The 24,134-nt window shown below is 46.3% G+C and overlaps 1 protein-coding gene across 1 annotated transcript; it reads right to left on the bottom strand.

Annotated features, from left to right (window-relative positions):
• Positions 1-21,389: 21,389 nt before the first annotated feature.
• LOC131637394 (uncharacterized) lies at positions 21,390-22,385 on the bottom strand. Its single transcript, XM_058907984.1, has one exon. The coding sequence runs from the start codon at positions 22,383-22,385 to the stop codon at positions 21,390-21,392; it is 996 nt and encodes a 331-aa protein (XP_058763967.1).
• Between the last annotated feature and the right edge of the window lie 1,749 nt (positions 22,386-24,134).

The following is a 24,134-nucleotide window of genomic DNA, read 5'->3' as shown; positions in this document are numbered from 1 at the left end:
AGAGTAGTCAAGCGGGTTCGCACAAGCCTATTTGGCCGCGAGATGACATTAGCCTAAATGGCGTCATTGTCCCGGTAACTACCTATACGCACGTGTGTTCACACCAAGTACCGAACCGCCATCTTGACGCATGAGCCCACCGGGCGAACGCCTAGTAGTAGTCTACGTGACTTCACTAGAGGTGAGTTACTGAAAATGCATTGGCCTACGTGGCCACATAATCCCACCATACCGAGCACGCAAGTGTGTTAACGCCAAGTGAGTAAAAAGCCCCGTACGGCACTCACGAGCACACTGCATCGGTAGCTCAGGTGCGCGACCTTTGATCACATCATCGGACTATTCTACGGACTCCATGGTCCAGGAAAATACCTTGACTTCATAGTAAGAGGTATATCCCAATCTAGCCCCCGGCCACTTCGATTCAAGCATACGCACACACAACGATCATAAGATCGTGAAACAATCCAATCCGAATGTTTAACCAGAATATTTGGATATCAACCATTTCCATTCTTTATCTCATCATAGCATTCATAACCAATCACCGATGAATAAGCAAGGATTATTGAATAGGCATATTTAACATTATGTAGGTCATTCAACATAAGTAATCGAACGGAAATAATAGTAATGCGTGTCATAAAATATCACATACTAAATGTGCATAAATGTACTAATGGTTAAGGAGGATCTTGGTTACAATTAGGAACCCAAAACTGCTCTCAGGGGAAAGAAGAATAAAATTCTGCTCAGCATTGGCCGCTTAGCGGGCTGTAAGCGAGCCTTCCAGTGGCGAACCTCAACTGTTCCTCCGCTTAGCGGCCTCGCGTCGCTTAGCGGCCTCGCGATAATTATCTTTCCACAAACAACATCCTCCGCTTAGCGACCTCGTGGGTCCGCTCAGCGGGATTGCGAATTTCTGGAAAAATGCTCAGCATTCGCTCAGCAGCCATAGCCCGCTCAGCGGACCATAGCAGATGCAGAAAAATGCAGAACTCATCAGTTCTGTCCTGGGGTACCCTTACCCCTAAAATTCACCTGCATGCACGAATCAATAATATATACAACCAGAATACAACATAGATAAGCATATTTTAACACCACAACATGACATTAGCAAGTATTTCATGCATCCTTTCTCAAATCCCTAAACCCCAAAAATCTCCCAATGGATCAAAACCCCATTTTCTATCTAGGGACTCACCTTAGGTTGAAGAAGTAGAGCTGGAGCAAGGGAGATTTAAACGAAAATCAGAACTTCTGGACAGATTCTTGGACATGCAAGGATTGGAGTTCTTGGAGTGGTCTTCTTTCTCTTCTCTTCCTTTCCACGTTTCTATCCTTTTCTTCCTCTAACAAAAATCTGTTTTTGTTCACAATGAAGAGAAAGTTGCCTAAGCCAAACAATTCCTTATGTCTAATTAAGGGTACAAAGACTAAGATGCCCTTCAACTAAGTCTTAATATCCATTATGCGATTTAGTTCCATCTCAACTAATGTCATTAGTATTTATTCTAAGAAGAAATAAATAGGATATTACATTCTCCCACCTTAATTAGAATTCGTCCTCGAATTCGAAAACTCACCAGAACAATTGAGGGTAGGATTCCCGCATCTCTGACTCAAGCTCCCACGTAGCTTCCTCAGGACGCGTCTCATCCCACAACACTTTTACAAGAGGTATCTCTTTGTTCCTTAGAGACCTGCTAGCATACTCCAAAATACCGCAAGGTTGTGGATCATAGGAGAGATCTGGTTCTACTTCGACAGAATCTGGGAGGATAGGGCGGAAAGTGTCAGGCACGAACCTTCGGAGTTGAGATACATGGAACACATCATGTATTCTCGATAGTGAAGGTGGCAACGCTAACTGATAAGCCACTTTGCCTACCCGACTCAGAATCTGGTACGGTCCCATATATCTCGGACTAAGCTTACGCGTTATGAACGGTCCTCCCAATCTCAATCTCGGGGTAACCTTCAAATACACGTGGTCTCCAACATCGAATTCCAAGGGACTCCTCCTTTTGTCCGCATAATTCTTTTGTCTATCTTGGTCTTTCTTAAGATTATCTTGAATCACCTTGACTTTCTCAGTGGTTTCTCGTATAATCTCTGGTCCAAGAATACTCTTTTCTCCCACTTCAGCCCAACACACAGGAGATCGACACTTTCTCCCATATAGAGCCTCATAGGGATCCATACCCAAACTAGCATGGTAATTGTTATTATATGCGAACTCTACCAAGGGTAAATGATCTTTCCAACTCCCACCTTCTTCCAGAATACAAGCTCTTAACATATCTTCAATCGTCTGGATGGTTCTCTCCGTTTGTCCATCAGATTGAGGATGATTAGAGGTACTCGTATTTAGTCTAGTCCCCATTTCCTTATGGAACGTCTTCCAAAATCTCGAAGTGAACTTTGGATCTCGATCTGACACTATACTAGATGGTACACCATGCAACCGCACAATTTCCGTTATGAAAAGTATCGCGAGATGCATCACCTTGTGAGTCGTCTTTACATGTAAAAAGTGAGCAGACTTAGTCAACCTGTCCACTATTACCCATATAGAATCATATCCGCCTCGAGCACGAGGTAATCCCACAATGAAGTCCATAGAGATAGAATCCCACTTCCACACAGGTATCTCCAACGGCTGCAACATTCCGCCTGGTCGCTGATGTTCAACCTTAACCTGTTGGCAGATAGGACACTGTGCTACATATTCTGCAATCTCCTTCTTCATTCCTGGCCACCAGAAGTCTTTCTTCAAATCTTGATACATTTTGGTCGATCCAGGATGAATAGAAAATTTACTCTTGTGGGCTTCATCGAGAATCAAACGTTTCAGTTCTAAATCATCTAATACACACATCCTTCTCTTAAACAAAAGGATTCCGTCAGGTGCTCTAGCAAAGTCGGGCATGTTCTCACTTGCTTGCAATTGCTCGTCATATCCTTGAGCCACTCGAATCCTCTCTCGTAGTTTGTTCTGAATACTCAAGTTACTAATCAGTACACCATCGGGTGTCCAATCAAACTGGAGGTTGAGGTTTCGAAACTTCTCTAATAATCCATGCTCTAACATCATCAACTCTGCAATCCGAAATTCCTTCCTACTTAAGGCATCTGCTACTTTATTAGCCTTCCCTGGATGGTATTTCAATTCGAAATCATAATCTTTAAGATACTCCATCCATCTCCTTTGTCGCATGTTCAACTCTTTCTGATCAAAAAGGTACTTCAAGCTTTTATGATCACTGAACATCTCAAAGTGAACCCCATACAAGTAGTGTCGCCACACTTTGAGTGCAAAAACTATTGCAGCAAGCTCAAGATCATGGGTAGGATAATTCTCTTCATGAGATCTCAATTGTCGAGATGCATAAGCCACAACTTGACCGTCTTGCATCAACACTCCGCCTAAGCCTTTCTTAGAAGCATCATAGAATACTTCATAGGATCGGTTTGGGTCTAGAATCACCAACACAGGTGCAGTAGTCAACTTCTTCTTAAGTTTCTGAAAACTCTGCTCACATTTGGAGTCCCACTCAAATGTAACCTCCTTTCGAGTAAGTTTTGTCAATGGTAGTGCTAACTTAGCAAATCCCATGCTAAATCTCCGATAATAACCTGCCAAACCTAAGAAGCTTCTGACTTCTATCACACTCTTCGGTCGATCCCAATTCACCACCGCTTCTACTTTAGAAGGATCCACCGCCACGCCTCCCCCAGAGATGACGTGACCAAGGAAACTTACTTCGGATAGCCAAAATTCATACTTACTGAACTTTGCATACAATCGTTTCTCTCGAAGAGTAGACAACACAATCCGCAAATGCTCTTCATGTTCTTTGGGAGAATGAGAATACACCAAGATATCATCGATGAAGATCACTACAAACTGATCCAGGTATGGTTGGAAAATTCGGTTCATGTAATCCATGAAAATTGCCGGAGCATTAGTCACACCAAAAGGCATAACTAAAAACTCGTAATGACCATACCGAGTCCTGAATGCAGTCTTAGGCGCATCTGAGCTCTTTACCCGAATCTGATGATACCCTGACCTAAGATCAATCTTCGAGAACACACTGGCTCCTTTCAACTGATCAGGAGGTCAATAATTCGTGGTAAGGGATATTTGTTCTTTATGGTAACTTTATTCAGCTGGCGATAGTCGATGCACAAACGCATACTTCTGTCTTTCTTCTTCACCAACAAAACAGGAGCTCCCCATGGAGAAACACTGGGCTGAATAAAATGCTTAGCCAAAAGCTCTTCTAACTGGCTCTTCAGTTCTCTGAGTTCAATAGGAGACATCCTATACGGAGTGATGGAAACTAGGGCAGTACCAGGAACAAGATCAATTGAGAATTCCGCTTCCCTTTCCGGAGGAAGTGAAGTGATATCCTCTGGAAACACATCAGGAAATTCACACACCACCGGAATCTCAGACAACACCATTCTTACAGAAGGTTCCTTTGAAAGAACTAAAAGAAAAGATCTTTCTTGAGAAAAGAGATAATTGACCGCATTGACCGTACCTTCTATCAACTTGGTAATTGCATCATCGGAAGAAGTCTCTTCAGCAGGAATGAATATGGCCTTTTCCTTGCAACCAATATATACCGAATTAAGAGATAACCAATCCATTCCAAGAATGACATCGAGTCTCTTGAGAGGTAAACAAATTAGATCGATCGGAAAGTCACGACCATTAAAAGACACTGAACAATCCTTACAAATTAGTCGGGCTTCCACGGTATCATCCGTTGCCGAAGAAATGACCATCGGATCGGATAAAGGGATGACTTCCAAACCAAGTCGGCAAACACACTCGGTAGAAATAAAGGAATGAGTAGCTCCACAATCAACTAAAACACACAAAGGTTGGTCGTTTACATAACACGTACCCGCAATGAGATTGTTGTTCCCCTTAGCCTTCCTCGCATCTAAGGTGTACACACGTCCTGTAGTCGTCTCAGGAGCCTTCTTCTTTCTAGGACAACGCGGAGAGATGTGACCCTGCTCGCCGCATTCGAAACAAGTAACTGGGGCGAATCTGCAATCTCCGGTATGCCTCCTCCTACACTTGTCACAAAAAGGAGGTCGAGAGGATTGGTCACCAGGGCCTTGTTTCTTCTTTGATGGAGAATTGCGGGGCTTTAGGTATTGAGCAGATCTCCCTTGTTCCCTAAAATTGGTCCTGTTCTGGTTCCTCTCCTCTTGAACCCTCTTCAAGCTGTTCTCCGCAACATAGCATTGTTTCAAACATTCAGCATATGTAGTGAACTCCCTCTGGGACACACTATGGGCAATGTCGGCCCTCAAACCCATCAAGAATTGATCAATCTTCCATAACTCATCAGGAGCATAAACAGCCTGTCGTGAGTAATCAACCATGTCTTCAAACTTCTCAGCATACTCAGAAACAGACAAGTTGCCTTGCTTAAAGTTCTGGAACTCTCTTTCCCTTTGGGTTCGAACACTGTTAGGGAAATACTTCTCCAGAAATGCCGCCTTGAAATGGTGCCAGTCCTTAGGGATCTCCTGGGTAATGAAATAGGTAGATGCGGTATTCCACCACCTAAGAGCCGGTCCCTTCATCTTTTGCGTAGAAAAGATCACTTTCTCTTCTTCATTACACTGGATTGCTTGGAATATCCTTTCCATACTAGCCAACCAATCACGAGCTACCACCATGTCTAAGCCACCTACAAACTCTGAAGGATCCATTCTGAAGAAAGCACGAAAATCTGGCCCTGTTGCAGCTTGTGGAACAGGAACTGGAGCAGGAGGTTGTTGTCCCTGCATCCCTTGCATCATCTGCATCATCATCTGATTCTGTTGCTGCATCTGTTGCATTATTTGCTGCCAAGGTACGCCTGCATTTCCAGCTTCTTGCTCGGGATTCACATTCCTAGTTCTGGGCCTTCCGGGACCTCAGCGTTGCTCAACCATCTCCCTGTTTGTCCTACACACGGAATTAAGTTGATCAGGCTCAATGCCATAGGTAAGGCATACGGAATCATGCCGGCTATACACATATGAGGCAGAATTGTACTGCATTATGATGCGTCTTAGCTAAGTCGAGGATCAACCTGCTCTGATACCAACTGTAACACCCCACACATATTTGTCTAGAATAATATGCATAAAATATTAAATATGGTTTCATAAAGACAATAATTACATAACGTCGCAGCGGAAAGATAATAGGACATTATAAGTACAAGGTACTAAAGCCGAATGTATCCTGGCCAAAATGATAATACATCCACAGTAGTATAATATCCAACAAGGTACTAAAAAGGCACGAAACAAAAATCAAGAGATAACATCTAGCAACAACGTCAAAGGACTAATCCGCCTTGCCTTTGCCACGATCTTGCCTCGAACCACCTGAAAAAGATAGAATTGGAATGGGATGAGATTACTAAATCTCAGTGAGTCCACCTATCCTATTAGTCCACTCGGATCTAAAGGGTACATGCATAATAAATGAATCCACCATGGATTCGGGTTATCCTCACGTCCGGTACAGATACGGAGTAAACAAGGGATTCATCCGCCATTTGACTCATCTTATACCAATACACAAGTATAACAACAAACAAGTATGCCAAAACCCATACCCATGTACGGGGAATCCAGAAGTGTAATAAACCTCGGCTAGATTATAGAATGAACGCACCCTCGATGAGTTCGCCCACGCCTATTGTCAAGAGACTCGTACAAGCACACTGCAAGAGTAGTCAAGCGGGTTCGCACAAGCCTATTTGGCCGCGAGATGACGTTAGCCTAAATGGCGTCATTGTCCCGGTAACTACCTATACGCACGTGTGTTCACACCAAGTACCGAACCGCCATCTTGACGCATGAGCCCACCAGGCGAAAGCCTAGTAGTAGTCTACGTGACTTCACTAGAGGTGAGTTACCGAAAATGCATTGGCCTACGTGGCCACATAATCCCACCATACCGAGCACGCAAGTGTGTTAACGCCAAGTGAGTAAAAAGCCCCGTACGGCACTCACGAGCACACTGCAACGGTAGCTCAGGTGTGCGACCTTTGATCACAACATCGGACTATTCTACGGACTCCATGGTCCAGGAAAATACCTTGACTTCATAGTAAGAGGTATATCCCAATCTAGCCCCCGGCCACTTCGATTCAAGCATACGCACACACAACGATCATAAGATCGTGAAACAATCCAATCCGAATGTTTAACCAGAACATTTGGATATCAACCATTTCCATTCTTTATCTCATCATAGCATTCATAACCAATCACCGATGAATAAGCAAGGATTATTGAATAGGCATATTAAACATTATGTAGGTCATTCAACATAAGTAATCGAACGGAAATAATAGTAATGCGTGTCATAAAATATCACATACTAAATGTGCATAAATGTACTAATGGTTAAGGAGGAGCTTGGTTACAATTAGGAACCCAAAACTGCTCTCAGGGGAAAGAAGAATAAAATTCTGCTCAGCATTGGCCGCTTAGCGGGCTGTAAACGGGCCTTCCAGTGGCGAACCTTAACTGTTCCTCCGCTTAGCGGCCTCGAGATAATTATTTTTCCACAAACAGCATCCTCCGCTTAGCGGCCTCGTGGGTCCGCTCAGCGGGATTGCGAATTTCTGGAAAAATGCTCAGCATTCGCTCAGCGGCCATAGCCCGCTCAGCGGACCATAGCAGATGCAGAAAAACGCATAACTCATCAGTTCTGTCCTGGGGTTCCCTAACCCCTAAAATTCACCTGCATGCACGAATCAATAATATATACAACCAGAATACAACATAGATAAGCATATTTTAACACCACAACATGACATTAGCAAGTATTTCATGCATCCTTTCTCAAATCCCTAAACCCCAAAAATCTCCCAATGGATCAAAACCCCATTTTCTATCTAGGGACTCACCTTAGGTTGAAGAAGTAGAGCTGGAGCAAGGGAGATTTGAACGAAAATCAGAACTTTGGGATAGATTCTTGGACATGCAAGGATTGGAGTTCTTGGAGTGGTCTTCTTTCTCTTCTCTTCCTTTCCACGTTTCTATCCTTTTCTTCCTCTAACAAAAATCTGTTTTTGTTCACAATGAAGAGAAAGTTGCCTAAGCCAAACCATTCCTTATGTCTAATTAAGGGTACAAAGACTAAGATGCCCTTCAACTAAGTCTTAATATCCATTATGCCATTTAGTTCCATCTCAACTAATGTCATTACTATTTATTCTAAGAAGAAATAAATAGGATATTACACATTTATTAATGATTAAAAACATTATAATTATTTATTAAAAATTTAACAAATTGATAAACGGTTAGTTATATAAATTTTTAGCTCTTCAACTAAAGAAAACATATTTATTTATATAAGTAATTCATATAAATTAAAATATTTATACTAATCAAAGTTGTTGGGAAAATAACAAACATCGAGAAAAAGAGGAATAAAATAACAACACAAAAGATTAACGTGGAAATTCCAAATCCAGAGAAAAAATCACGACCGTTGTCAATAGACAACTAGAAAATATTTAACTATATTTAACTACATCTCACAAAACAAATATTTAACTACAAAACAAATATTTAACTACATCTTACAACAGTTTAATACAAGAGCATAAGAGGACAAAGAAAGTCAAATACAAGCTTAAAGTGCTTTTGACTGGTGCATCTTGTTACAAAGAACTTGAATCCTATATATAGTTATTATGTGAAAGATTTTATGTATAAAACTTCATTTTTGACAAAACATTATCATTAAAGATTTTATGTATAAGATTTTATTGTTGACTTGACTATGTCTTCTAATTTTCTTTCCAAATCATCTAAACTTCACTTAGGTAAATATCAGAAGCACAAAAGCAGTTAAATATGCTAATGAAAATGTTTCTTTAACTGATATAAATAAGCTGAATTTCATTACAATAGAAGCACGGACCCGAAGAAGCGAAAAGCTTCAGAAAAAGAAAAATTTGGACAAAATATGACACTTATAGTTACTTATATATAGCAACACAACAATAATTGATACTGTGAAATTCATTTGACATTAGTATCCATATAACCTCCACCACACCCTAGGCTCTCTTGATCACAGTCAAGTAATTATTGCTCCAACAACGAAATCAAGTTACTAGTTTTGATCTTCGTTTTTTTTCAATAAACAATGAAATTAAAGGGAGCAAAAGGGATGCTCCGCCCTGATACAAAAACGGATCACTCCTACATCTTAAAGCACAAAAGCGGAAGAATATTTAAACTATAAAAATTACATAATAACACCTTCTTATAGAAGGAACAAAGCCAACTCCTAGAAGTGTGAACAATCTCCGACATACACTCAATGAAACTAAAATATTCTTCTTTGAAAATGACAGCATTGCGCTTGAGCCATAAGGTCCATATCGTAGCAAGCCAAACAACCGCCGCTATCGACCTCTTGGTCAATCAATTAAAGCTAGAACAATTGTAGAAGCTAGTAGTCCATGAACTTTTCTAGAGACAAAACATCACCAACACCTAGCCACATAAACACCCTTCGCCAAACACGTATAGTGACATCGCAAGTTCTAAACAAGTGCGATAGAGATTCTTTCTCCGATAAACAAAGAACACAAATAGAAGCATTACCCTCTTCCAAAATACCCCTTCCCACCAAATGATCTCTAGTAGAAATTCTATTGTGAATAAATCTCCAACCAAAGAAAAGAATTTTTGAAGGAACTTTGATCTTCCAAAGATGGGATAAAGCCATTACTTTGTTATTATTAAATGGCAGTCCCGAAAGTTTGGCTTTGAAACGGTCATAGCAAGATTTCACCGTGAAGATCCCATCCAAATTCGGCCTCCACGTGAACCTATCTTCTTCAATACTCATTGCATTAGCTTTCTAACGCTTCGAACAACGCATAAAACGGAGTTACAGATCAAAAGTTACAACATTTCAAAGTTTCGAAAATGTTCTTGACAGCAGGGTCTGCTCAGCGGATTGGGGCCCGCTTAGCGGAGGCGCGATTATGCAGAAAAACAACAGAGCAAACAGACCTGCGCAAATCCACTTTTACCACCCTAAACCCTTCTCAAACAGCAATTAAAAATGTATCAACACGAAATCTACCATCATCTATCATCAAACATCAATCAAATCTCATTTCTAATCACAAATTCATGCATTTTGTTCATAAACCCTAACATTTCTACATAAAGATAATCCATGGTTCAATCATATAATCTAACCCATCATAAACATCATCATTCCAACCCTTAGAGAGTAAGAACCCCACCCTTACCTCATCAAAAGCTTCACCTTCTTCAATGGAGTTCTTCTCCTTCAAGCCCTAGCTCTCCTCTTTCTTCCCTTCATTCTCTTCTTTCTCTTCTTTCACCAAATGAGAGTTATGTCTCTAAAACCTCAACTCTCTTACTATCCTTCTTTTCTTAATTGGGATTAACCCACAATCCAATATCATATTCTTTTTTTTTGTTTAAGCAAGATATATTGAAAGGGAGAACTAAGGGTTCTCCAACCCGATTACACAAGAGAACGGGATAACCCGTACAAAAAAGAGAAAGTTACAACCAAATAAACTTATGAGAGAAAAAGAAGCGGATCTTTTAAGAACTCATAAAACGAATAGTTAGAGTAAGTAATTTTCCTGCAAAAGGACCGTTTCCAAACCATATGCTTAATGTTCCAAACCGTATCGTTAAAATTCCAACCTTCCTCTCGGAAGCACACACCATTACTCACCAACCATAACGTCCAAGTAGTAGCTAACCACACGACGTCCGCCTTACTATTCTTAACCTTTTTATCCCGGAAGAAACAGTGTCAATCCATAAAATTCGGCAAGCACCCCTCCTCCACATCCCCCTCTTTACCCATCCAAAGAGCTATCTCATTCCAAATAGCTTTTACCACCCAACAACCAAAAAATAATGGTTTCTACTTATCTAAAGGAAAATTTATACCAATGTACACCAAACGGCCCTTAGTCGGAATCCTATCAAGAAGAAGTCTCCATCCGAACGCCTTGACTTTGAAAGGCACTTCCACCTTCCAAACTAGCCCAAACGCCCCATCATACTTGTTAGGAGGCCCATCCGGAATGAAATCTTTTCCCAAAAAAGAGTAACAAGATGCCACCGAGAAAACTCCATCCGCATTTAAATTCCAAGACACGACATCTCTCCCCTCCCCCGTACCACCAAATTCGGCCAACACCTCTTTCAACCGACCTAAACCCTCCGTAACACCCCTCTCCGCCTCCAAAATCACGGGAATCCCGAAATCACCCCATCTCCACTTACCCTCTAACCAACCTCCCATAAAGGCTACCGATACCCCTTTCAAAAAAGAGGCCTCATATAAATCCGGAAAAACTTCTCTCAAAATAAGACCTCTCCACCATTTAGCTTCCCAAAAAGGAATGTTATACCCATTATGCACAACACAATTACACCCTTCAACAATTGGATCCCCAAAAGATCTCCTCCCAATTTTCAAAAGATCCCTCCACCAAAGAGAAGAAAAAGATGAAGTAGATGAAAAGGAGGAAACTTTTGATTCAAACGTACTGTACACCAATGAAGATAAATCACCGTACCGAGACTTCAATACCCTTAGCCATAAAGAGTCATATTCTATATAAGCCCAATTCATAACACTCCTCTAATTACTCAATTAAGCCAAATAATACACATAAATAAATAACCACACAACATAACCGAATATTATTTTCAATAATATTCCGCATCTACCATCGATTCATAACTTAAATATACCGACTCGCGAATTCATAATCCTCCGACTAATCTGACCACAAATTAACTGCACAAATCAATACATTAATCCAAATTACGCCTTTAGAATAATACCGATAAATCTCGACCTCAACTAATTCCAATGAATAAATCCTTGATCAATTTAATTAAATAATTAATTAAATTCGGGGCGTTACAATAAGCGCTTTTACAAAACAAAATTTTTTGCTTAATATAAATACTAAAATCTTGGACACCCAAAATTAAATCCTAAATGTCTATTTATAGAGCTAAAATTCTTACAGGAATTGCATTAAACGTGCAAGAGTAGTGGAGAAAAATATGGGCATGAGAAAGATGAAGGTGTAGGTACTAAGCGTGAAAAACGACTTTTTAGCGTCATGACTTTTTCGAAAGAGGAGTTGTCCAGGTGGGCTCATAGGCGTCAGCCTAGTTGACAACCTACCTATCAGCTAGTGTTGCTTTTTTTTTTCTTTCTTCATTTCTTCTCCTTGGGCGCCGACGGGTGTCAACCTGTGCAGGGCCCGTCATGTCAGCTCTATCCTTGCATTTTGTCGCTTTTTAAACACACACCAAATACCAGCATAAAACTACCAAAAAGGAATGAAAAAAAACATAAAATAGCATGCAAATCGAGTAAAAAAAATGTTAGATTTCTAAGTTAACAAATTTTACATTGTCAACGGGACTTGCTAAAGCGAATATTGTTTTGGGATGCTGGTTGTGTTTATCTACCTTGAACTTGCTCTTTTCGATAGTTTGTAGTATCTGAGATGTCTTGATAGGTTGAATTGTTGTTTTGGTTGGCTAATTTTTTAGTGGATTTTTGCTCTTTCTCGTTTCAGAGCCAGCCCAAACAATTTGGAGGCTCCGTTCTATTTTAAAATTAGGATTTTTGCTCTTTAATATTGTAAATAAAATTAAATATATAAAATAAAAAATGATATAGGAATATTATGTAAAAATTTGAGTCATCGAAGTTTAGATTTTTTGCATTTTTTTACTCTTATCATTTTTTATTTATAGAAAAGTTCATACCATTTAATGAAAGGATATAATTATTTGAAATTCTTTGATAATATTAATAAGGAAGTGTTTTATTTAACCAACAACCAAAAATTACAAATTTCCAAAAGTAAATTCTATTCGGCCTACAACTTAATTACAAATTACAACTTAATTATAAAAACACGTCCACAACCGCTCGGCTAGCCAATCACATGTGATTGAAAATGTAACTAGACATATATAATATTTATTTTTTGTATTTATATTAAGCCTATCAACCAAATATAAGGTCCTAAAAAGTCGGAAGTCCTGTGCGGTAGCACTCCCCACACACCCACATGGCCGACCCTATCTCATTTAAAAAATTATGTTTCCAGTTTAAAATTTTAAAAATCATGTTTTCCGTTGAATATGCTGTGATTACTTTTTTATTAAAGCATTATGGGACTTTCATCTAATTTTTTATAATATTTGACGTATACATACATTATTTTATTTTCGATGACAACTGTGCATTTTATCTATTTTATGTTTGTCTATAGATATTGATCGTACCTGATCAGAAGAGTCGTCAAGGCCTGCTCGGATGCTGGTCTTCGTGAAGTGAAAGGGGGGGGTGTACCTGCAAGGTACTCCGATGCCAAAGTGAGTAGAGGAGCAAAGGAGAGCAAGTACAAGCTAAGGTTAGAAGTGAATTGAATACCTGACCCTCTACTGAGAGAGGTTATGTATAGCCCCCAGCGCTGGGCCATGATCACGCTAGTGGGCTGGATTCCCAGACCCAACTAGGAGACTGCCAGGTTTCCTGGGCGGAAATATCGGAGGTGCGTGATGCCCTCTGTCCTGGTTAACCGCTCCGGAATCCAAGGGAGACGCGGTCTTATAGGGGCCACGTGGACTCCGTAGTATTCGGAGGATTGGATATGAAGGAGTCCTGCGAGGAGCAGGGTCCTCGGCGAGGAGGGCGCTCGCGGAGAGCATGGTCCTCGGCAGGGATGTCAGCGGGGAGCACCCATGCCGAGCAAGGAGGTGACGAGCACCATTTCACATGGTGGAGGGTGCAACCTGGTTTGGGCCTCGAAGGTCCAGCGGGCCGAAGCTGCATTGGGCCTAATTCTTGGCCCAGTCCAGAACAGGAGCCCCCCAAGTTGGAGTCTTCTGGTCAAGAGGCTGCGACTTTGTTGACGCTCGGCTACGCGACGATGTGCGTCCTCGGTGGGGTAGGCACTCGTCGAGTGGGTCCGCCTGGACGGGCATGTCTTCGGGAGTCCGAGCGGAAAGGCGCGCGTGTGACGCACGTGCTGACGTGGCATAAGTAATGATTGCCTAGGGGCTAGGTGGCGGCGCATGGGAGGCAGTGTCAGACGGCGCGACGTTTCGTCTCCCGAGCTTTTCCCTATAAAAGGGGGTGAATCCCCTCATTTTAAACATTTTTTCTCTCTCTTCGCGTGCTCGGTTTCTAAAAACGCTCCTCGGAGGTAGCTAATTATCTTTGCAGTTCGTGACAACCCGGGTTCCCGCCGAGGATTTCAATCCGGCCACCCTCGTCATGTCATCATCAGGTATGTTCACGAACCACTCTCCGTTTTTATGTTTTGCCTTGCTGTTTCGAGAGCAAGCGGCCTTCTGCCGTTATTGCTGTCCTCGCCACCTACGTCGGCTGAGTCCTGCACGTAGTCGGTGCTCCTTCTTCGGGTTATCCAAGCGATGCCCGGGGTTGAGCCTGTAGGCTAGAGGTCCGGGGGTTGCTTCCGCTTTTTGTTAAGTTTTTTGGCGTGGGTCCTCGGCTGGCGGATGGGCGTATCCTCGATGAGGGGTTTAGCCGGGGGCTCTTCGCTCCTGCTCTACCCTTTCGCTTGTGTTGTGTTGGAAGGGTGGATTTGATGAACCGTCAAATTCATTTTTTCCTTCTGCATGTAGGTGAATCTGATTCGAGTGCCAGCTCGGGGTCTAGTTCAGAGTCCGGCTCGTGGGCCAGCGGTTCGGGAGAGACAGCCGCTAGTAGCTCTGATGTTGAAATAATCGAGGTCCAAAGTACCCCGCCTGCGACTGCTGCCGAGGAGGATCGAGAAAATTCCCTTGAAGCCGAGGGGGGCGTTTCTCCTATGCCGCTCTTCGATTATGATTGTCCCCATGAGACGAGCTGGGTAGCCGACGAACCGCTGGCGGTGGTGTCTCGGTATACTGAATCATTGCACGGGGCTCACCGAGAGGTTGAAATTCGGGGTGACGGTGAAGAATTGAATTACCAAGTAGGCTGCCCGTCTCCGGAGGAGCGTATCTGCTCTCGTTTTGACGGGGACAGCTTTGCCATGTACGAGTACGTGTTCAAGGAGCTCGGCTTCCGCCTTCCTTTCAGCGGCTTCCAAGTTTCTCTGTTGGCGTCCCTTGCTTTGTCCCCGTCCCAGCTTCACCCAAACGCATTTTCCTTCATGAGGGCGTTTGAGATCGTCTGTGACTTCTTAGGTGTCGGGGCCACGACCGCCTTGTTCGGACGCTGTTTCCGGGTACAGAGGCAGGCGGCCGACGGGCGCTATAGCTAGGTTTCTTTCAGGAATGCCGAGCGGAAGCTTTTCAAAATGCACACCGATTCCGTCAAGGATTTCAAGGATCGATACTACCTTGTCCGGCCGCACAGCCAGGCTGCGTACGCGGCTTTGACTGACGTAGTGGAAGCTCGGGATTCAGACGGTGTATTGGTCCGGGATGAAAATGGGGAGGTAGTACATGAGTTTTGTACGGTGTTCCCTTTCTTCTGGTGGAAGGGTCACTTCTCGGCTCCCCCCAAAAATTATGCCTGGGAGGACGAGGATTTGGACGAGCAGGACATGGCCTCTTACTCGGTTCTGTGCAAGTATGTGGACAGTTTTACTATGTCCCAATGGGTGACGAAGGACGGGAACCCCGTTTTAGGTGAGGACGGCGTGCCGATAGTGGAGGCCCGTGGAATCAACGTCAAGGCCTTGCTATCCTGTAAAACTTCCGAGGAGATGCACGCGCTGTTAGGTTATGCTCGGGTGTTCGTCTTGCCTTTCTGTTAATTTTTTGGTGTCTTTACTAACTTGTTTCGTTTTTCCTTGCAGAGGCCATGCCAAAGAAAAAAGACAAAATGCTGAAGATGGTGACCCAAGACGCGAGGAAGCTCCGGCAGCAGCAGCAGAAGAAAGGCCGAGGGGCAGCTGCGGGCGATGAGTCGGGTTTGGCTGGATCTCCCCGGGTGCTTGTGGAGGGTGAAAGGTCTCCTAAGAGGCCTCGTCCTACCGAGATGAGCCGCGAGGAGGGGTCTACCCGGAGGTCCGACCGTACCTTTGTGCTGCCTCCCTGCTTTAAGGACGGGGGTTACTTTGATAGGGTTCCCATGGCCACCTCTCCGGATGAGGCTCGTCGGGTATATTCTATGGATTCCCCTGCTCTTCTCAAGCAACTGGCGAGCGATGGCGCCGCCGTCATGAGGGTCTTGGAGATGACCCAAGTGTTGGCCAGCCGAAGCTCGATTTCTCCCGAGGAGCTGCGCAAAGCTGAGTCGGAGAAGAAAAAGGCCGTGGAGGATGCCAATCGGTTGAAGGCTGATAGGGAGAAGCTGAAGAAGAAAGTTGATCAGGCCCTGAAGCAGAAGGACGAGGAGATCGAGGCGGAGAAGAAGAAGGTTGCTGATCTTCAGCGGGAGTGGGCACCGTCGGACGAGGAGTTCCCCGATGTGGCGGTGCTGAAGTCTCGGGCGGAGTTTGTCGAGAAGATAAACGAGATGAAGCTGAGTCTTGCCGAGATGGCTGAAGCGGGGTTTGACTGCGCAGTTCGGCAGTTGAGGGTTCTGAACCCCGGCCTGAAGGAAGACAACATCGGGGTCTCGTCGAGGATTGTTGATGGGGCCGTGGTGCCTGAGTCTCCCGGGGACGATGAATGATCAATCTTTTTTAGTTGTTGGACCTACGTGCCTGTCTTTGTCAGCCTGCGTGCCGTTTTATTTTGTATGTTGGGGCCTGCGTGCCCGTCATTTTTTGTAACTTCTGGATATCGCCGGCCAATTTGGTCGGCCTTTAATATTATTCCTTTGCTTTCGTTGATTGGTGTTTCAAATGCTTTGTTATTGCATGTTCATTGATGTTTGATAACTGTGCTCGGGTTTCGCTTGTCCCAAGGAGTTATTCTGATACTTAGAAATATTTTTGTATGTTTGTTGGGTTGGACTATGCTTGGCCTAGATTGTCTTCCGGGTGTGAGGGGTACAACCCGGTTGCGCAGAGCAGGTGTGCGCTATAAGCGAGTACGAGGCCGTGGTCGGGGCCAAGTGCTCGCGGCGTGAACGTTCCCATCGCGAGCTGGGGTTCTGCCTTGCAGGTACTGCCATGGTGGGTCTAGGTGTAGAGCCCCCCGTGTGGCCGGTCCTATTCCTCGGTGGATGGATCCGACGATTGTTGTCATGGAGTGATCGCGCTCGTACCACGGCGCGAGTCCGTTCCCGGGGTGCTCCTCGCGTTGGGAGGGGACGATCGGGGTGCGTTGGTTGCTTCTAGCTGTAATAACGTCTGAGTTTTTCAGCGTTCCATGGTCGAGCAAGTCTTTCGCCGAGGAGGTTCTCGAGGTAATAAGCCCCGTTCTTGGTTTTATCGTAAACTCGGTATGGGCCTTCCCAGTTCGGAGCGAGTTTACCTTCGCGTGAGTCTTTCATGTTTCTGCGGAGCACTAGGGCGCCGACCTCGAACTCGCGCTTGATAACTTTGGTGTTGTGCCGAAGAGCTATCTGTTGTTTTAATTTGGCTTCTCGGAGGGAAGACCCTGCTCGGATCTCTTCGACCAGGTCGAGTTCTTCCCTCATGGCTTCGTCGTTGAGCTCTTCCTCGAGGGGGAATTCTGTCCGCCGAGAGGGTTCGCGGATTTCTACGGGGATCACGGCCTCGGTGCCGTAAGTTAGTCTAAATGGAGTCTCGCCCGTGCTCGAGTGGGGCGTCGTCCTATATGCCCAAAGTACACTGTGTAGTTCTTCGACCCAGGCTTTTTTAGCTTTGCCGAGTCTCCTCTTCAGTCCTCGGAGGATGACTCGGTTGGCTACCTCGGCTTGCCCGTTCGTCTGTGGATGCTCGACTGAAGTGAAGTGTTGTTTCGTGCCGAGCTTGGCCATAAACTCTTGGAATTTTTTGTCAGTGAATTGGGTGTCGTTGTCGGTGATTATGGCCTGTGGTACCCCGAACCGGGCGAGTATGTTTCGTTTGTAGAAACGGAGTACGTTTTGAGACGTGATCTTGGCGAGCGCTTCGGCTTCTATCCATTTTGTGAAGTAATCCACGGCGACCACTAGGTATTTGTTATGGTATGACCCGACCAGGAAAGGTCCGAGGAGGTCCATTCCCCAGGTGGAGAAGGGCCAAGGCGAGGAGAGGGATTTAAGCTCGTTCGGGGGAGCCAGGTGCATGTCGGCATGGCGCTGACATTTTTCGCATTTCTGGACATGTTTCTTGGCGTCTAACTGCATGGTCGGCCAGTAGTAACCGGCCCTGAGGGCCTTCCGCGCTAGTGATCGGCCGCCGAGGGGCTGACCGTTGATCCCTTCGTGAAGCTCTTGGAGTACCTCGAGCGCTTGGGAGGCGTCGACACATTTAAGGAGAGGAATGGAGAAGCCTCGTCGGTATAATTTGTTTTCGATGATAGTGTACGAGCAGACTCGCCTTTTAATAGCTGAAGCTTCCTTTGGGTCGGCGGGAAGTTCGTCTTTCGTGAGGAAGTTATACACCGGGGTCATCCAGCAATGGTCGTCCCCGATTGCAAATGCTTGTGGAGTTTGGGCGCTTTTTCCTATGCTCGGCTTGGGCAAGATTTCCTGGATTACCGACTTGTTTCCACCCTTTTTTCTTGTGCTCGCGAGTTTGGATAATATGTCGGCACGTGAGTTATGTTCCCGTGGAATATGCTCGACATCCGCCTTTGCGAATCTTTTCATTTTTTCTTTGACGAGCGTGAGATATTCGGCTAGTGTGTCGTTTTTGGCTTGGTAATTGCCGCTAACTTGGGATGCGACGAGTTGGGAGTCGGTATAAATCATGATTTCGCAAGCACCCACGTCCTCGGCGAGGCGTAGGCCTGCCAGGAGAGCCTCGTATTCGGCCTGGTTGTTTGATGTGGTGAAAGATAAGACCAAGGATACTTCGATGACGAGCCCCTCTTCATTTTCTAGGATAATTCCGGCTCCGCTTCCCGAGTTGCTCGAGGCTCCATCTACGTAGATGGTCCATTTGTTTTCGGTGGGAGCCGGGCAACTAGAAATTGAGGTCATCTCGGCAATGAAATCGACGAGCGCCTGAGCTTTAAGCGCCTTCCTTCCCTCGTATTGGATATCGAATTCGGATAGCTCGAGGGACCATCTTAGCATCCTCCCAGCCATGTCTGGTCGGCTGAGGAGTTGCTTGATGGGTTGGTCTATCCGGACGACAATGGTGTGGGCGAGGAAATAGTATCTCAGCCTCCTGGCGGCCGTTATTAGGGCCAACGCGACTTTCTCATATGCTGATATCGCACCTCGGGCCCTTGTAGGGCTTTGCTCGTGAAGTATACGGGCTTCTGTCCGTCTTCCGTTTCTCGGATTAAAGCCGCGCTGGCCGCCTCGTTTGAGACAGCCAGGTAGAGATATAGGATCTCGTTGCCATCTGGTCGGGATAGGACGGGCGGTTTGGAAAGTACCTGTTTGAGATGAGATAATGCCCGTTCGCACTCCTCGGACCATTCGAAGGTCGCTTCTTTTCGAAGCAACTTGAAAAATGGGAGGGCATGCTGGGCGGATTTTGCGACGAAGCGGGATAGTGCCGTGAGCATTCCGTTTAGTACTTGGATAGATTTTTTATTGTTAGGGGTAGGAAGTTCCGAGAACGCTTGGCATTTATCCGGGTTGGCTTCTATTCCTCGCTCGGTTAGGTAGAATCCGAGGAACTTGCCCGCCCGTACTCCGAAGGTGCACTTTTCTGGGTTAAAACGCATCTTGCCGGATCTGGCCTGCTCGAACACCCGTTCAAGATGTGCCGTATGGTCGGCGTTTTCTCGAGATTTGACGATCATGTCGTCCATATATACCTCGAGGGTGTCGCCGATCTCTCCTCGGAAAACCCTGTTCATCATCCGCTGGTATGTGGCTCCAGCGTTCTTGAGTCCGAAGGGCGTTACGTTGTAGTAATAATTGCCCGACTCGGTCATGAATGCCGTGCACTGCTTGTCGCATCTCGCCATGGGGATTTGATTGTATCCTGAATAAGCATCCATAAACGATAACAATTTATAGCCGGCCGAGTTGTCGACCAGCCAATCAATATTAGGCAGTGGGTATGCATCTTTGGGACATGCCCGGTTAACATCGGTATAATCAACACACATTCTCCATTTTCCATTAGATTTTTTGACTAGTACAACGTTTGAGAGCCAAGTTGAATACTTGGCCTCGGAAATAAAATTTGCCTCTAGGAGGTCTTTTACAGCTTTCTCGGCAGCCTCCGCTTTCTCGGGAGACTGCCGACGCCTACGTTGAACTACTGCTTTTGCGGTCGGGTTGATGGAGAGTGTGTGGCAGGCGACCTCAGGGTCGAGTCCGGGCATCTCTGCTGCGCTCCAGGCGAACAAGTCGGCGTTGTTCCTCAAGCAAGCTATGAGCTGCTTCCTCGGTGTATCCGGGATGTCTTTGCCGATCTTCACAGCTTTGTCGGGGTTGTCACCCATAGGAATGAGCTCGAAATCCCCGTCCGGAATGGGCCAGATAGGGTGAGCTGCCTTCGGCTGTGGTTCCTCGCCGTTCTTCAGCTCCTCCTCTGTGAACCGGGCGTCGAGGTCGACTGAGCTGACGTCTGCTGTCGTCTGCCGATCTTCAGGAGGGGACTTATCCTCGGCCCTTGGTTTTTTATTGGAGCTGGAGGGTGGGGCGATCAGCTCCAGTCCCTTCATTGATGCGTCGAATATCCTCCTAGCAGCTTCGATGTCGGCATTGACAGTGACTACTCGTCCCCTCTTCGTATAGAATTTCATCTTCAGGTGAACGGTCGAGGGGACGGCAGTGAGTTCGGCCAGAGTGGGGCGGCCGATGATGCAGTTGTAGAGGGTCTTGCAGTCTATCACCAGGAACCTTGTCTTGACTTGCCTGGAAGCTTCCCCTTCTCCGAAGGAGACGAGCAGTTCGACGTAACCCCACGGCTTTGTGGTTGTTCCGTTGAACCCTTGGAGGTCGGAGCCCACGTAAGGAGTGAGGTGTGAGTCGTCCAGCTGTAAGGTTCGGTAGAGGTGGGAGTACATGATGTCGACCGAGCTTCCCTCGTCGACCAGGATCCGACGGACGTCGAAGTTCGCCATCCTTGCTCGTATGAGTAGAGGGATCGTGGCGTTTGGGGCACCGCCGGGCAGTTCTTCTAGGTAGAAGGTGATCGCCTCCGACTTCCCTTTGAATCTCCTCAGGGTTGGAGTCAGGTCCGTGGTGGCGCTGATCAACTCGTCGAACTTTCTCTTCATTGAGCTGATTGTGAGGGAGCCGGGATCCCCGCCGTTGGATATCAGCATGGCTGTCGGGAAACCTTCCCAGACGCTGAGGGCGGACGTCACTCCGACCGAGGGTATGAAGTCCTCAGGTCGGTGACAGATAGTGCTACCTGCAGCGGCCTGGTGTTAGGCGAGTTGCCCTCGTCGGAGCTTCGACGGTCGTTCCTTCTGGGCGGGTCTCCTTTCTTTGTGTATTTCGAAAGGTGACCTTCTTTGATCAGCGTCTCTATGGCATCTTTAAGGTGTATGCACTCCTCGGTCAGATGCCCGTGACTCTTGTGATACTTGCAGTATTTGGATTTGTCAGTCCCCGGCCTAGTGGGATTTGACTTTGGGGGCCTGATGTTGGAGTTCTTGAACTCGGTGCTTTTGCATTCGGCCAAGATCTTCTCGCGTGAGGCGTTCAGAGGGGTATAGTCGTTGAACCGACCTGCTGGCCCCCTGCGCTCCTTTGCGTCGTGGGGTCTGTCGTCCCTCCTTTTATCATTTGTCCGGCGCGTAGCCGATTGGTCCTGGCTTGAACCCCGAGCAACGTCATTTCCCCTAGAGGCTTTAATGGCGGCAGCTTCTCCCTCTTCGAAAGAAATGAAAGCTTGGGCCCTTTTGAGAATGTCGTTCATGGAACGTAATTTCTCTATCTTTATGGCCTTCTTGAATTCGCTTACGGGGATGAGCCCTCTCTCGAGGAGGTACCTCTTCATGTAGTCGGTCGTCTGCACCTGGACGGCCTCTCTGTTGAACCTGTCGAGGTAATCCCGGAGAGGCTCGTTGGTGCCTTGGACAACAGCTTCGAGGTTTGCTTCAGATTTCGGCTGTCGACGAGAAGCGGTGAAATGGCTCAAGAAGAGTTCCTTGAGTTCGGCCCAGGAGTGGACGAAATTGGGTGGAAGATTTCTGTACCAGGTCATCGCCCCTTTCCTGAGGGTTGTCGGGAAAATCCGACATTTGATGGATCCGTGGACGATATGGTACTCCATTACGGCTTCAATGTTCCTGATGTGATCGTCGGGATCGGTAGTCCCGTCGTATGGGTCCAAGGTCGGTGGCTTTTCCATACCTCTATGAAGACGAGCTTTTCGGATGCTTTCCGACAAGGGGCTGCGGAAATCTTCCTCATCGCTGGCGCTCGGGGTGACCGAGCGATTACTTCGGCGGGTATTTCCCGACGTCTTTCCTGATCTCCGGCGGTCGTCCCTGGGGGAACGTTCGCGGGGTTCTCGGTCTTTTTTGGAAAGTCTTCTGTCCTCTTGATCGGGAGAAGGGCTCTCGATTATGGGCTCAGGCCTCCGATTTTTCTTGCTCTTCCGTGGAGGGGAGCGTGAAAAGGATCTCTGTCGGCGGGACCTTTTAGGTGGTGACCGCGAAGATGACGGGGAGCGTCGGCGGGTCCTTCTCGGTGGAGAGCGAGAGGAGGAGGAGCGCGAACGATGGCGTCTCCGCGGGGGAGAGCGATATCACTGCCTCTTTTCCAACCTCTCGATCCGTTCGCCTTGATCTCGGATGAGACGGTTGGTTCGCTGCAGCTCTTTGAGGAGGAGGAGGGCGGTGGTGTCCGCCTCTCCGCGGGCATCGTCTGCATCCCGATGGTGCTCGTGGCGAGCCCTCGGTCTATCGGGCGAGCGGGTGAAGGAGGAGGCGGTCTGCCCATCTCTGTGGTCAGTCTCATGTTGGACGCGAGTCAGCTGTTGCCCGGAATGGGTTTGGAGCTGCTCGGGGGTCCGATTGTTCCGAGCTGGTTCCTCTTCGTTGTTATGAGGCTGGGGATGCTCGGTCCGGTTGTTATGAGCTTGCTCATCTCCATTGTTCTGAGCCTGCTCGATGTGCTGAGGTCGGGGCCTTCTGGCGGACGGGGGGGTCTCATGACCTGACCTCCCATGCCCCTCAGAAGTGTGTTGTCGTCCCCCCCGTCGGTGTCGAGCCAGAGTGGATTCCTCGATCATATCCTGGAGCTCGAAAGGGTCGGGAGTTGGGATGGTGACATTGTTGTTGCCGGCCATGACGATCGTAGGATGCGTTAGCTTTGATCTTTGTTCTTTAAAGAAGGGGGAGCTTAGTTCCCACAGACGGCGCCACTGATCGTACCTGATCAGAAGAGTCGTCAAGGTCTGCTTGGATGCTGGTCTTCGTGAAGTGAAAGGGGGGGTGTACCTGCAAGGTACTCCGATGCCAAAGTGAGTAGAGGAGCAAAGGAGAGCAAGTACAAGCAAAGGTTAGAAGTGAATTGAATACCTGACCCTCTACTGAGAGAGGGTATTTATAGCCCCCAGCGCTGGGCCATGATCACGCTAGTGGGCTGGATTCCCAGGCCCAACTAGGAGACTGCCAGGTTTCCTGGGCGGAAATATCGGAGGTGCGTGATGCCCTCTGTCCTGGTTAACCGCTCCGGAATCCAAGGGAGACGCGGAGGATTGGATATGAAGGAGTCCTGCGAGGAGCAGGGTCCTCGGCGAGGAGGGCGCTCGCGGAGAGCATGGTCCTCGGCAGGGATGTCAGCGGGGAGCACCCATGCCGAGCAAGGAGGTGACGAGCACCATTTCACATGGTGGAGGGTGCAACCTGGTTTAGGCCTCGAAGGTCCAGCGGGCCGAAGCTGCATTGGGCCTAATTCTTGGCCCAGTCCAGAACAGTTATATAAATTAAATATTATGAAAGTTTGCTAATTACCAATGTGGTCAAACTTGAAAGTTTAATTGATTTTATAATAGAATGTTAAACTTGTAAGTTTGCTAATCATCAATTATGAATGCTAAAATTTTTAAATAATTTTGAGTTAATTAAAAGTTTATTGTTATAAGACATTTTTT

This window comes from Vicia villosa, unplaced genomic scaffold, assembly GCF_029867415.1.
Source record: "Vicia villosa cultivar HV-30 ecotype Madison, WI unplaced genomic scaffold, Vvil1.0 ctg.001989F_1_1, whole genome shotgun sequence".
In the NCBI taxonomy this organism is placed as follows: Eukaryota; Viridiplantae; Streptophyta; class Magnoliopsida; order Fabales; family Fabaceae; genus Vicia; species Vicia villosa.
This window is presented reverse-complemented; position numbering and strand designations above follow the sequence as displayed.